This window comes from Tupaia chinensis, unplaced genomic scaffold, assembly GCF_000334495.1.
Source record: "Tupaia chinensis unplaced genomic scaffold, TupChi_1.0 Scaffold145685_1, whole genome shotgun sequence".
NCBI classification, from domain to species: domain Eukaryota; kingdom Metazoa; phylum Chordata; class Mammalia; order Scandentia; family Tupaiidae; genus Tupaia; species Tupaia belangeri.
This window is the reverse complement of record NW_006205542.1, coordinates 3,398,875-3,414,433: the sequence shown is the minus strand read 5'-3', so window position 1 is coordinate 3,414,433 and position 15,559 is coordinate 3,398,875. Positions and strand designations below refer to the sequence as shown.

Genomic DNA, 15,559 nt, shown 5'->3' with positions numbered 1-15,559 from the left:
ACGCTAACTACGCCTACCGTTCCCCACCGCTCCAGAACTCCCGGAAACTCACTCTCTTCCTCCTCACCCACCCCAGAGCTGCCCGAACCTAAGATGGCGGAGGAGGCGGAGTCAGCGCGCCCGCCCGTGGGCGGGGCCTCAATGATATGACGAGGCCGGGGGCGGTGCCAGGCCGGGGTGGTGCCAGTGGCCTCGCCCCGCCCCCGCCCGCTTTTTTGCTCGCCGCTGGCTCACCGGTCTCGGCCGGAGTCCTACTCTTGGCCAGGTGGAGATCACACCTGCTTTTCGTAGGCGTCATGCGGTCGTCGGTTCGGAACCTGGCCCTGAACGATGGCGAGGAGGGCTCGGACAGCACGCCTCTCCTGCGGGGTTCCCCGAGGACTGAAGCCGGTAAGCCGCGGGGCTGCGGAGGGGCTTCAGACGGGCTGCACGCCCAGGGCTGGGGTAGCTGTCCGGGCCGGTTGTGGTTCCGGAACTCGCACCTTGGACCGAGTGGGCCAGAGGTGCTCAGCGCGAGGGGACTCGAGGAAGAGGAAGCCCTTTCAGGGCCCCACCAAGCCCCCTCCTGCCCCCTCTGAAATCACTCTCGGACCCTAGGCGCGGGAGGGGACAGCGAGGCTGGGCGGGAGACCCGGGCGGGGCCTCGGCAGGTGCAGCCCCTCGGGGCTTTGTGCCCCTGGCCTGGGACTTGTGGTTATTTTTGGTACTGCCGAGAGAGAGACCTTGTGGAGGAACGCTGGGGGAGAACTTCCAAATCAGTTGCCAAAGGGCAGGACGGAGGACCCCGTGTAAGAGAGACCTCCGGTATGAACCTACAAATCAAGGGGCAAAGGGCCAGGCGGCGCCACTGGCTGCTGTCGTCTCCAGGATTCTGCATCAGCATATCCGTCCACATGTGATCTGGTCGCTCCTTGGGCGGGGAGAGGGGACACGAAAGGACTGGGGTTAACGTTTGTGAGTTTGCAGAGAGCAATTATTGCATAACCCAGTGAATATCTTCATGTTGTGCAGTAAGAAACTTAAAATACTGCAGACGATTCTTTTTTTTATTTTTTTACTATCTTGCAGTCTATGATTTAAGTTAGGAAACAATTTGGTTATTTTCAAGATAAGGTATCTCTAGAACTAAAGTAATTTGCCAAAGGTCTTGTAACAACTGTAAAATGAGATACTTCACAGCATCTTCCTTGATAAAGGGAAGTTAAACTATTAATATTTTGCTATTTCACCCTTTTGTAATGTAATTTCTTTAAAGTAAACTAATAAATCAGTTTGCATGCATTCTGTAGTTTCAAAGATATATGCATGAAAGAGTTGAATTGGAAATTAGACTTTTGCTGACCAAAACCAGTATAGCTTTCTGTGATCTTTTTTTAATTAATTTTTAACGCTACCAGATGGGGGCAGTAGAGGTGGCAGTATTACTGCCCCAGCCAACAGCTGGGAGCTTATTTTAGTCCACGTGAAATGTAAACACCATATCATAGTGACGTGAAATGCAAACACCATACCATAGTGACGTGTTAACCTGGAAGTCAGATTTAGTTCTGTAAATTTATCTTTTTCTGTAGTTTATAGTGTTAGCATTCTATAATCTTTCTTTGTAAAATAATCTAGTATAGGAATACAAAAATACCAAATAGAGATAGTCCCCAGAGACTATTACAGTCTTTTGGAAATTGAAATATAGTATACATATATATAGGAAATATATATATATTGTATAATCAAAATTTAGCTCAAATGTTAAACATCATTGTCAAGAAAATGCAGATTAAAACTATAATGCACTCACTAGGATAGCTCAAACTAAAAAGACTGAGAATACCAAATGTTGGCAGAGGTATAGGATAGCTAGAAGTCTTGTACAGTGCCTGCAACAGTGTAATGGTACAACTATTTTAGAAAACTATTGGGCAATTTCTTTTAAAGGGAAACACACATTACTATACAACCATACAATGTTTATAGCCACTTTGTTCATAATGTTAAAAACTGGAATCAACCTAGACAGCCATCCACTGGGGAATGGATAAACAAATTGTGGTATATCTATAAAATGGAATACCACTCAATAATAAAAAGGAACAAAGTACCAATCACAACAATATAAACAAATCTCAAAAACAACCAAAAGAAATACCACATTATTCTATCTTTTCATCAATATAAAGCTCTACAACAAGCAGAACTAATACATAAAGACAGAAAGCAGATCAGTGATTGACTAGAAGTTGCAGACAGGAGGGAATTGATTGTAGAGGTACTAAGGTACTTTTGGTGGTAATAGAAAAGTTCTTTTTTAAAAATTTACCAGAGTGTGTATGTGCTTACTGGAGAGGAAATTTAAAAAGTGAGATAGCACCCCAACTTTGGGGGAAGGGACACATCCCAAACCCTTCTTCTCTATTTTTCCCTTCTTTTGGGATTCTAGGCACACATGCACGTATGCCTAGTATGCTTCTCAAACCTTCTGGGTCTGGGAATTGAACTGTGCCATTGGCCATGTGGATCAAGTCACCTTAACCGCTATGCCATAGGCTGGCCTAATAGAAAAGTTCTAAATCTTGACTTTAATTGTGATGGACACAGGTATACATTTACCACATACATAATATGTTAACAAAGTTGATTAAAAAAAAAAAAAAAGCTTATAGCATCACTTTTAAAAACAGTCACAGGGCCAGCAGGTGGCATGGTAGTAAAGGCATTGGATTCCCACATGGCCCACAGTGTTCAGGTCCTGGACCTAGCACCTTGCTTTCTTGCTCTCTCTCTCTTTCTCTCTCTCTGGTGAATGTACCCTATAGAAAATTTTAAAAATAATGATAAATAAATAAAAGTAAAGAAACAGCTAGTTATTTATTATGTATTTATTACTTATTTAAAATTCTTTTTTAAAAATGAAAAATATAAACAGTATCTCAGCAGACCCCATAGCCTAGCAGTTAAAGGAGCTAAATATCCCCTAGCTAACAACAGTTCAAATCCAGCTCTGGCAGTTTGAAAAATACTCTGGACCCATGTGCATACATGCCCAAAATTCTGACAGGATGGAGAAACGGAGAGGAGGCTGCAGCATGGCTTTACTCCATTTTGAGGATGTGGTGGATGCTCTCTCCCTCTCTCTTTCTTTCTGACTTTCTGTTTTCTTTCTCTGGCCAGTGCACACAGCATCTGGCAACTTAACAAAAATCTCTTTTTGATTCACCAGTTGAATATATGGATCTTATGGTATTAGCCCTGTCCTTTCTGACTTGAGATGCCTGTCTTCGTTAGAGCCATTTCCCTTCCTATTTTTACTCTTTAAAATACCTACTTGAGAGTAAGTGAAGCAGGAATAGTAGCAACACATGATTTTTTGCTATTTATAATGTGATAGCGGTTTTATAGAGGAGAAGCCTACAGTAACAGGGTATAGAACTGGTCATCAATATTTTAAATGGAACCATGTGTCTGAGGTGTTATGAACGGGAGGACAAGAGAGGAGCACTAGGAGAAAAGAGAAAAGATAAAAAGATGGGTATAACAACTTTATATACGGCTGGAGGTTACCTCACTTATCTCTCAGTGCTGTCCCCTGTCCCAACTTTGGTAATAATATCCGCTATGTCTGATCTAATAGGGGAAACAAGATGATCCTTGGATATATGTTTTAAAGGTAATGTTTTATATATTCAGTTTGCACTTTTTTATTTTAATGCTTTTTACCATAGGGCGCTTGCACTACCCAGAGAGAGATAGTGAGATAGAAAGTGAGAAATTACCCCCTCAAGGGGGATGGCCATGCCACAGGTCCTTCTTCATTCTCCTCCTAGAAACAACCTAGACAGCCATCAACTGGTGAACAGATAAACAAATTGTGGTATATCGTAAAAATGGAATACTACTCAGTAATAAAAATGAACAAAGTACCAATCACAACAATATAAACAAATCTCAAAAACATAAGCAAAAAGGGGATTTGGGGCACTCTTTTTAAGCCACCAGGTCCAGGACTTGAACTGTATTCAGCCATGTGGGAGTCCAGCGCCTTAACCACCACACCACCTGATGGCCCCTCAGTTAGCACTTTTAAGGAGGTGAACATTGTGTTTTAAAATTGAAACTAAACCAATAAAATAAAAAACAAAACTAATAAAAAATTCCTTCTAGGATTATTTTCTTTTTTGCTTCCTAAGTTGTTTTTTTGTTTTGTTTTGTTTTGAGAGAGTGTCACTGTGTTGCCGAAGCTGACCTTGAATTTTTTTAAAGAATTATTTGTTGGGACCAGCAGTTAGTGTAATGGCTATGTCGCTGAACTCCCACATGGTTGACCGTGGTTCGAGTCCCGGACCCAGTGGCTTAAACCCACGCCGGGCACATGTGCGTGCATGCCCAGATCCCGAGAGGAGAATGGAGGAGAACGGATTGCGGTGTGCCATCCCCACTAGGGAGTGATTTCTCGCTTTCTATCTCTCTGTCTTTCTCTGTCCTTCTGGCTAGTGCACATGCCCTATAGCAAAAACCTCTCCAGAAAAAAAATAATTGTTTATTTAATTCTGTTTGTCATTATTCTTTTTTTTTTTTTTTTTTAATTTGACTAGACAGAGACAGAGAAAGGGAAAGCGAGAGAGCAAGCCACCAGGTCTGGATCTTGAACCATGGTCACCTTTGTGGGAATTCAGCACCTTTAACCAGTACACCACCTGCCAGCCCCCAACCTTGAATTTATAATCCCCTGCCTCAGGGCTCAGAATTGCTTCTTTAAAAAGTTTTGGTGCCTGAAGGAGTTAAATCTTTAGAGTCCTTAAAAATTCTCTTGCTGGGCCAGCAGGTGGCGTGGTGATTGGGGCGCTGGCTTGCTTTCTCACTCTCTCTGTCTCTCTCTCTCATGACTATAAGAAGTGTCAAAATAATAATAAATAATTATTGTTTCAAAATTATCTAATCTGTCTTCTTAAAAAATTATTTCTGTATGTTTAGATGTATTTTTTAATGCTTGTTTCTGGAATAAACCAGCATGAAATTAGCTATGTTTTATCTATACCTAATTGCCTTTTAGAAGAGAAAGGCTGACAAATATATAGTCATAAAATTTTACAGCTGTGGAACCAGCAGATAGCATAATGGTTATGTTTCTGGACTCCTACCTAGTCAACTGTAGTTTGAGTCCTAGACCTCTACTTAAAACTCACGCTGGGGTCTGGGCCGGCAGGTGGCGTAGTGGTTAAGAGTGTTGAACTCCCACATGGCCAACTCAGGCTCGAATCCCAGACCTGGCGGCTTGCTTTCTCTCTTTTTCTCTCACTCGCTCATTTGTTCTCACTCTGGTCAAGTTTAAATAAATAAATAAAGTTAAATAAAATAATTCTTAAAAATAACAAACTCACGCTGAGCACATGTGCATGCATCTCCAAAGTCACAAAAAGAGAATGGAGGAGAAGGGACTGCAGCATGGCCACATCCCCCCGGGGGGGGGTGATTTCTCATTTTTTGTCTCTTTAACAAGTGCACGCATCCTAAAACAAAAATCTGTCTATAAAAAAAATAACTTTTTAAAAAGTACAGCAGTAAAAAACTTAAAGACTACCATCTAGTGGAGAATCGTTTATATACAGTCCACTGAGAACCACCGAAGAGATTAAGTAAATTCCAGAAGATTGCATTGTAATGGTTTTCTAGGACTTCTGGATTTTAGTCCTGTCTTTCTTCCTCAGCACACAGCACTCTTGTATTTGTGTTCTATTCAAAAAATTTCCTATTTGCAAAATATCTCATCATTTTACTTGATCCTTCACAATTTTGTAAGTTCCCTGCCATGGGTAAGGGAACATGGTTTTCGATTTTGTACAGTGTTTCTTTATTAAGAAAACTCAGTTTGAATATATGAATCATTAGCTTTCTAATTAACCTTAATGAAATATTCAAGTTCTCAAAAAAAAAAGTAGGATATTTATTTTATTAGTTTGCTATAGGACATATGAGCTCACTAGAAAGAGACAGAGAGAGAAAGCAAGAAATCACCCATGGGGAACAGCCACATTGCAGTCCCTGCTTTTCCACCCTCCTCTCAGGATTTTGGGCATGCACACATATGTGCCCAGAGTGTTTTCAACCTGCTGGGTCTGGAATTTGAACCATGAAGTTGGCCATGTGGGACCCAGCCCGTTAACCACCATACATACCACCGTCTGGCCCAGGATATTTCTTTAGTGTTAAGAATTAATACCTTCCTCTTGACTGGAATGACCCTCTTCCAGTAATCCACCAAAATGATGACACACAAGGGGAAAGAGGAGAGGTACCTGATATATGTTCTCTAAGCCTTTTCGAAAACAAGGAGTGGTTCCTTTGGCAACATACATGGGAATCTATAAGAAAGGTGATATTGTAGACATCAAGGGAATGGGTACTGTTCAAAAAGGAATGCCCCACAAATGTTACCATGGCAAAACTGGAAGAGTCTACCCTGTTACCCAGCATGCTGTTGGCATTGTTGTAAACAAACAAGTTAAGTTTGTTGTAAACAAACAAACAAGATTCTTGCCAAGGGAATTAATGTGCATATTGAGTATATTAAGAGCAGAGATAGCTTCTGAGAGCAGAGATAGCTTCCTAAAATGTGTGAAGGAAAATGACCAGAAAAAGAAGGAAGCCAAAGAGAAAGGTACCTGGGTTCAACTGAAGCGCTAGCCTGCTCCACCCAGAGCAGCACACTTTTTGTAAGGACCAATGGAAAGGAGCCTGAACTTCTGGAACCTATTCCCTATGAATTCATGATATGATGAGTGTTAAAAATAAAGTAAACTACAATCTATTAAAGAAAAGGGGAGTGATCAGCAAGTGGCATGGTGGTTAAGGTGATGGACTCCCACATGGCCAGCCATGGTTTGAGTTCTGGACCTGGCAGCTTGCTTTCTCACTTTCCCTCCTTCTCTCTCTCCCTATCTCTCTCTAGTCAAATTGAAAATAATAATAAGTAATAAAATTAAGTAATTATTTTTAAAAAAAGAATACTTCTCCATTTGACTTAGTATGACAGAATTGTCAATAATGCAACAATGGTTTTCCTTTCAATCATTTCCTTTCCCTGAGCCTCATGGAATTCAGAGATGCACACCAAAATGGTTGGAAAAGGGTGGCTCAGAGCTGATAAACAACAGCCTGTAGGTTTTTCTACCTGATTTAGGTAAGAGGAAGGAAGGAGATTAAGCTAGGAAGAGCAATGCTTCCCCTCTATACTGAAAAATTCATCATACTTTCTACCATTTGAGGGTTTACTTTTGTATAAAAGATATATCTCTCGTATTTGAGTGCATTTCTCAAAAGGCAATTATAATAAAGATGTGCTCATTCATATTAGAAATGAGCTTTAAGGCTTCTAAGACATTTCTGTATGTGTAAAGGCAGCACGTAGATCCAGAGTCCAGTGCCTAATCCCAGCTCCACCTGTTCGCTGTGCAAGCTTTAGCATGCTGCCTGACATCTCGTGGCAGCTCTTACCTGTGTCTCAGAAGAAATAATATATCCATTTACGGAGTTGTGGTGAGATTGAAATGAACTGGAGCATGCTTAGAATAGAGACAGGCATGTAGTAAATGTTAGTTGCTGTTATGATCATCATTAACATCAATGAAGACCATTGGGACTTTGCATTCCTCAGAGGAGTTGGGCCCTGATAAATGAGGGCCCCGTTCTTCACTGTGATGTTTGATTGCACTTATGATTGTCTTTTTCTCTTTCTTTTCAGAGGGCCTGTGTGCTTACCAGAAAGAACGAGGCAGAGAGAAAGTGTGAGAGAGATAAAGCAACCCTCAGTGGGGCATGATCATGCCACCATCCTTTTTCTCATTTCCAGATCTCATCAAGATCTTGGGCGCACATACACATGCACCTACATGTCACTCAAGCCACCAGGACTGGGACTCGAACCACAGTCAGCCTTTTAGGATCCAGCTCCCTTAACCAATGTGCTGTGGGAACAGCCCTGGAACTTGTACTTTTCTAATCAATAATAGTGATAATTTCATCCATTCTGCACTTTGCTTTCATTTATTTTTTTTTCCTCTTTTGTCGATGTGAGGAGGATTTATATTCAAGGTTCATTTAAGGAGCATTGAGTTGCACAGGTATTTTTTTTGTGTGAATATCATCTTAAATATGAAGTACAGAGTGCTGGTAAAAAGCAACCAAATTGTAGAATGAAGGAAAACTTATCCTGGGTCTTATATAGTTAATTTTAGTATTGAGGTAACTGGGTTCATTTTAATGGAATTTGGTGTTCTCACATAAATGGATAAATGAATATTAATTTGGAAGCCAGGAATACATAAGGCTTTATGTACTACCTCCAGAAATTAATCACCTCCAGGCAGAGTAGGATTAGTTGCATAGTACCCTTTTAAAAAGCAAAAGTTGTTTTATCTATTTTTAATAGGAAATCTTTCTGGTCCCAAGGGGCTCACTAGGTCCAGTGCCTGCCCTCCTCAAAAAAAAAAAAAACCCTGAGGATGAAAACTATTAAATAACTTCTACAAAGACACAGCCAGTCAAAATCAGAACTGAGATTCATTTCCAGGTCTGCTTCACTCTAAATTAGCCTGTGCTCTTTTAGTTACACCCACTCCACATTACTAAGTTTAAACTGTATTTTAGAAACAGATATTTGTTGGGAACCAGCAGTTAGCATAATGGCTATGTTGCTGGACTCCCACGTAGTCGACTGCGGTTCACGTCCCGGACCCAGTGGCTTAAAACTCGTGCCAGGCGCATGTGTGTGCGTGCCCAAGATCCCCAGAGGAGAATGGAGGAGAAGGGATTGCGGCGTGACCATCCCCCCTGGGGGGGTGATTTCTCGCTTTCTGTCTCTCTGTCTCTCTCTCTGTCTGTCTGGCGAGTGCACGCGCCCTATAGCAAAAACCTCTCAAAAAAAAAAAAAAAAAGAAACAGATATTTGTTTTGATTGTGTCCTGTTCATTATACAAGTATGATTTTGCTTTGAACTTGATTTCACTGAAAGATTTATTGACAGATGCTCAATGGATGTCCCCCTCCTTGTCATGCAAGTGTGTTTTTGTTGTATCAATTTTAAAGATTATCCAAATTCACAGGCAAGTTTATCTCTACTGCCATACTTTATTGAAATCAAACTTTTCTTACTCAATAGATTTGTAATCACCAACCATTTTTATAATCATCATTTAGTTTTATTTCTTAAAACCTTATAGACATATAAGATATACTTTGTGACTTCTGTGTTGGCTTTTTATTTTCTAATTATTGGCTATCCCCCCAAAAGTTCAAGTTGCCATAACTTCTAGGTCAGAATTTAAATTAATATTAGTAATAATAGGAATTGTTTTGTTTACTTTTCTTTTACTCTCTAAGCTTCTAGCCCCTCATCTTATTCACATGGTGAGACATACCATTGTGAAAATCAAACATCACTTGGAGGGAAGCTCAGAATGCATAATAAAATAAGATAGCCACAGGCCAGCAGGTGGCATGGTGGTTAGAGGCACTGGATTCCCACATGGCCAACTGCGGTTTAAGTCCCAGACCTGGTGGCTCACTTTTTCACTTTCTCTCTATCTAGTGAGCATATGTGTCCTGTAGCAAATTAAAAAATAACCATAATGACAAATAAAATAAATAATTATTTAAAGAGAAAAGATAGCCACAAATAAGGATAACCTAGGATAATAATAATTGCAAGTTAGAGTAGCATGAAATAAAATTGTTCAGAGTAAGAGAATTACTAACAACTTCATCCCTTGCTTTCACTTACTCCCATATCTATTATAACACTTTAGGCAAGGCCAGTTCATTCTGCCTTGAAAGTGATCTCTAATCTGCCCCATTATGCTCTGCTGCCTCCACTTTCACCCTAGTGAAGCCACCTTCATCTCTTACCTGGAATACCGCAATAATCCTTTATGGGATCTCCCTGACTCTGTAGCCCCATGCCCTTTCACACTTCCCTTTGTAATCACCACGCAGCAACCAGGTAAGCTCCTTAACCATAAATCACATCCTGTCCTTCTTTTGCAGAAGTAAATATTGAACTTTTAAAATAGTACTTTGGTGAGCCAGCAGGTGGTGTAGTGGTTAAGGTACTGGATCCCACAAGGCCAACTGCTCAGTTCAAGTACAGACTCTGTGACTTCAAAACACTCTCAACCAGAGTGCATGGGTACCCAGAATCTCGAAGGAAAATAGAGGATTGCAGTGTGGCCATCCCCCTGTTGGGGAAAATGATTTCTCACTTTCTGTCTCTCATACCCTATAGCAAAAAGCAAAAGAAACAAGAAAAGAGAAATGAAGAAAAGATAGTACCTTGACAAAGCAGGCATTATATAATACATCTAGATTTTTCTTGTTCCAAATAACTCAAAGTAACACATTTTAACTGCCCAAATTTGGTGAGATTATAAGTCCCCCATCCAGATTTCCATATAATATTGCCTGACTCTAAAGCATTGATAAGGTATATTATTTTAGAGAATACGCCTTAGTTATACTATCCAAAATGTCCTTAAGTAGTCTTATTCCCGCTTGGGTTGCAGCAGAGAGCAAATTTATCTAGATTCAATAACAGAGGCACTGTGAATGAAGCTTTAGAAAAACATTGCACAGGTCTGGATTAGACTGGTTGTGGCGCCGTAATTCTAATAGCCTATACCCCCAGATAGAATGCTCTGGATTCTTGAACACATTTAGTTTAGGAGGGCCTTAAATATTAATCATAGCTTCTAAGTCAAACCCAGTCTCTGAGGATATCAAGGTAAGAGGGGTTTATACCCTACACTCAGCAATAATTTTTTTTTTCTTTTTTACTGTGCTATTAGAAAAAAAGATTCAAGAAGAATACTAAATAAAAAGTTTTGGGGGATAGCAGGTAATGTGGTGGTTAAGGGTGCTAGACTCCCACTTGGGGACCACAATTATGTTCTCAGACCTGGCAACTTGCTTTCTCACTTTCTCTCCCTCTCCCTCTCCTTTTCCCTCTCCTTCTCCCTCTCCCTCTCTTGTCAAATTAAAATAAATAAAAGTTACATAAAATAATTCTTTAAGAAAAAAGTTTTCTGGCAAAAAAGGTAACCATTAAGCAGAGAAAAAATTGATAGTTGTTGTTAAGCACATTTCAACTTCTAGAAAAGTAAATCAGATCATAGTATATTAATGGTATAACACGAAAGTACTTGTATACCTAAGTATAACTGTGCCATATTGACTCATATTTCAACCTACCTGAATTACTGCCAAGACCTTTGTACTCTGGAAAATGAATTCTTGGAGGTTAGATCAATGAAAACACTTAAGATTCCTCAGTAAAAACACACACATATATATGTAAAATGTTAATGTATCATTACCAAATAAAAGCACACGTATTTTCATATGTATATTTTTAATTTGTCATTGCCTAATGGAATAGATACATCTTTAAACAGATGTTTATCGAACACGCGGTATTTGCCAAACTCAAAGGTGTACTGACTCTGGGTTAGCCTTTGTCACTGAAAGGTCGGTCATCTTTAGTCATCTTCCTGAATTCCTATTCCTAGCCAGTTCTGCAACTTAGTAAAAGTAGGAAGAAGAAAATAGGTGCATGAGCCTACAATTAGAGTAAAAAATGGTTCAAATACCGCTCATGTGATCTTTTCTTCACTGGTTCTCCAACATCTGCCTTCCTTCATTTTTTCATCATTGTACTCACACTTATTTTCCTTTTTACCATGGGCCCTTTAAGCATTAGTACTAAGTAACTGTCACAGATTTTATGCAACCATCGTAGATTCTGCAAGTTCGCTCTGGATTCTTAAATACATTTAGTTTAGGAGAGCCTTAAATACTAATCATGGCTTCTGATTCAGATCTAGTCTCTGAGGATACTCAAGGTAAGAGGGGTTCATGCCTTACTCTCAGCAGTATTTTTTTTTTTTTTGCTGTTGGTGGTAATATACAATGTCATTGTAATTATTCAAGTACGGTACTTATTGACCATGTTTTAGATAATTTTTTAGGAATGGTGACGCCATTACACCCCCTTACCTATTTTTCTCATGCTGTATCTTTGCCAGCTGTCAGGAACCAGGGGTTCAGTTTGACTCTGGAATGAAGATTTTTCAGAGCCAAGCTGATAAAACCCTTACCTCCATGTTTTAATGAACTGCCTCCAATTCAGGCTCTCATATTTTAAGGTTTTCTTTTCTTTTTTTTTTTTTCTTTTTTTTGGAGAGGTTTTTGCTATAGGGTGTGTGCGCTCGCCAGACAGAGAGAGACAGAGAGACAGAAAACGAGAAGTCATCCCCCACGGGGGATGACCACGCTGCAGTCCCTTCTCTGTTCTCCTCTCGGGATCTTGGGCACGCACGCACACGTGCCTGGTGTGAGTTTCAAGCCACCGGGTCCGGGATGCGAACCGTGGTCGACTACGTGGGAGTCCAGCGACATAGCCATTACGCTAACTGCTGGTCCCTCATATTTTAAGTTTTTATCAAAACTACAGATATGGAGAACAAATTCTCTTTGGTAAATGTTTTTAGATGTGCTTAATCTGAGAATATTCACAGAACATATTCATGATCGTTAATTTGTACATTTCCAAAGAATAAGCTTTTCATAACTTAGATATTATCCTCTAACTTATTCTTGTAACTAAAGTTTTCTCCCAATCTTTATTTCAGCTCCAGTATGCTGCTCTGCTCGTTACAACTTAGCAGTTTTGGCTTTTTTTGGTTTCTTCGTTCTCTATGCATTACGTGTGAATCTGAGCGTTGCATTAGTGGAAATGATAGATGTGAATACAACTGTATCAGATAATAGAACTTCCAAGGAGTGTGCAGATCATTCTGCTCCCATAAATGTTCTTCCTAATCAAACGGTAGGTGCTATTTTTTAACAAGTGAAAATATTAAAAAGCTTTTCTTCGTCATACAGAAACCATACTTCCTTTATGTGTACTTTGAGTCACTGTTTTTGTGTTTTCCCAGGAACTGTTTGCACACCAACTTACAACTTTAACTACTGCCATTGTACTACATTACACCTTGATCTGTTTGAGGAGCAGTTCTTCAGTTTCCTCTATAAGCTTAACTATTCTTAAGAGAATTTGAAAAAGCCTGTTTGCCATATCAGAAAAACTAAGTTATTTTAAATACTTTAATTAGCTCTAATAATAGCTAAAGGGTTTTAATAGTAGCTATTTTTTAATAGCCATTTCATTTACAGGGTTATTGTTATAGAAAGTTTAGCTCATATCAGCTACAGGATGAAAAATAAGAACAAGTTAATTTTTTAGGGCATTCTTTTCTAAATTTATGAATGCCTAACCTAAGCTACTTAAGTCATTTTGCCTGCCTTATGTTGTAGTGAATTGAAAACATTTGCCCATCATTTGTTTAGAATTAAGTTTTACACCCTTCTGATATTTTCTGTTGCTTGTCACACAACGAGAATAATACAGGAAGAAAACAGAGAAGAGGGTTTCTCTCCAAAGAAGAACATAGTGACTTATATAAAACCTTTGTCTTTTATTTTAATAATGTTGCTGCGTAACACATTTGGGTACACATCACTTGATTCCTCTACTCCAAAACGTATGGGCTTTGGGGATAATAGTGCTAGAGCTTTCGTGAAGTCATAGAATTCCACAGAAAGGCTGCAGATTGGTACCCTGAACAGGGACAGTTAGTTTGTTCTGTCCTTTCCCTTTGGCAAGTTTTTTTGTTAACCTAGCTACTTAACTTTATCTGTCTTATGTTGACAGTGAAAAGAAATACTGGAATGCTTCTTTCTTTTTATTATTTTTGAGAGATTTTTTGCTCTAGGGCATGTGTGCTCGCCAGATAGAGAGAGACAGAGAGACAGAAAGCGAGAAATCATCCCCAAGGGGGAATGGCCATGCCACAATCCCTTCTCCTCCGGTCTCCTCTCAGGATTTTGAGCACACATACACATGTGCTGAGTGTGAGTTTTAAGTTGCTAGGTCCAGGACTCAAACCACGGTCGACTACATGGGAATCCAGCGATGTAACCATTATGCCATCTGCTGGTCCCTGGAATGGCTCTTCATATGTTGGCTTAATTATACAGTTGCATGCATTAAAGATGTCAGATATTCAGATTAATAACTAAAGTTTCATTAGTACCTTATGTGTGCTGCTACAAATTTATAAAACAGATCCTTGGGGCCAGCCGGTGGCATAGTGGTTACAGCACTCAATTCCCACATGGCTGACCACAGTTCAAGTCCCAGACCTGGCCCCTTGAAAATCACACCAGGTGTGTGTGTGGCCAAAATCCCAGGGAGAAAATGGAGAAGAAGGAATTGCACTGTCACCTCCCTCCCAATCCGGGGATGATATCTCACTTTCCCTCTCATGTCCCCATCTCTCTCTGGATGAGTGCAGACACCCTATGGTAAAAGCCATAAACAAACAAGAAAAGGGTCCTGACAGAAAGTCTATGGCCTGTTTAGGTTCTTGCTATTTTGTATTGTCTTGTATGCTTGTTCAAGTGCTTGATACGGAATAGGGAAATAGTAGTTATTTATTTATGCAAATAGTGAGCACGCTGGGCTTTATTTTATGAGCCTTTACCAATTATCCTCCCCAAACTACATGCCCAGTAAGTGATGGAGCTATGCTTAATCCCAGGCCTGCCTTCAAAGCCTGGTTCAGCTACCACAGTATCCTGTTTAATAGCCTTCTAGATAAAGCCTGTGGCTCTTTTTTGCTCCTTCTTAGCCATAGTTACCACAAAACCCCTCTAGCTCATCTTGTAGTCTGGCTCCATAAAATAGCAAGCCTTCTTCATCTTGTAGTCTGGCTCCATAAAATAGCATGCCTTCTTTAAATTTATGTCACTCAGTTTTTTTCCATTCATTTCCAGAAACTGCATGTATATATTGGGGTGACTCACCCACCCTAGAAAGTTTGCAGGTTCTTCAGTCCAAAATAGTGGTTCAGGTTTTCAGTTACATGTATTTAGATACCAGCAAGAGAAAGGAGCCATTTAATCAAGGTCTCAAAGGATTGTTTTTGTTTGTTTTCTCCTACGTTTTACAGGGTAAAAGATATCACTGGGATGCAGAAACTCAGGGATGGATTCTCGGTTCCTTTTTTTATGGCTACATCCTCACACAGATTCCTGGAGGATATATTGCCAGCAAAGTAGGTGGCAAACTGCTGCTAGGATTTGGGATCCTTGGCACTGCTGTCCTCACGCTGTTCACTCCTGTTGCCGCAGATTTAGGAGCTGTACCTCTCATTGTGCTCCGAGCGCTGGAAGGACTAGGAGAGGTAATTTTTTTTTTCTCTTTTGTTTTACCTCTTACCTGTATCTCTTCTTCTTCCTAAATAGATGATTCTTTGTCATGAATATGCACCAAAAATGAACATCAGATGACAACAAGGATTTGTGTTTTAACTGGAGAGCGGGTTAACTCGAAAATAACCCAACTAGATTTTGTTTGTGGTCAGTGACATCTTGAATAGAAGCCTTCCAAAGCTGGAAGCTTTACTCAAAAACTAGAGAAAACATTTTCCAGGGGAGACTTCATAGCTCACACTTT

The 15,559-nt window shown here is 40.0% G+C and overlaps 1 protein-coding gene across 5 annotated transcripts in view; it reads left to right on the top strand.

Moving 5' to 3' along the window:
• The first annotated feature begins 219 nt into the window (after positions 1 to 219).
• The window catches only part of SLC17A5 (solute carrier family 17 member 5), a 71,591-nt gene continuing 56,251 nt past the window's right edge, over positions 220 to 15,559 (top strand). For all 5 annotated transcript variants that reach the window (XM_014584117.2, XM_014584118.2, XM_014584116.2 and 2 more), the window contains exons 1-3: positions 220 to 390; positions 12,672 to 12,868; positions 15,054 to 15,287. In XM_014584117.2, coding sequence (XP_014439603.1) covers positions 297 to 390; positions 12,672 to 12,868; positions 15,054 to 15,287 — 525 coding nt within the window. In that variant the 5' untranslated portion in view covers positions 220 to 296. The remainder of the gene's footprint in view (positions 391 to 12,671; positions 12,869 to 15,053; positions 15,288 to 15,559) is intronic.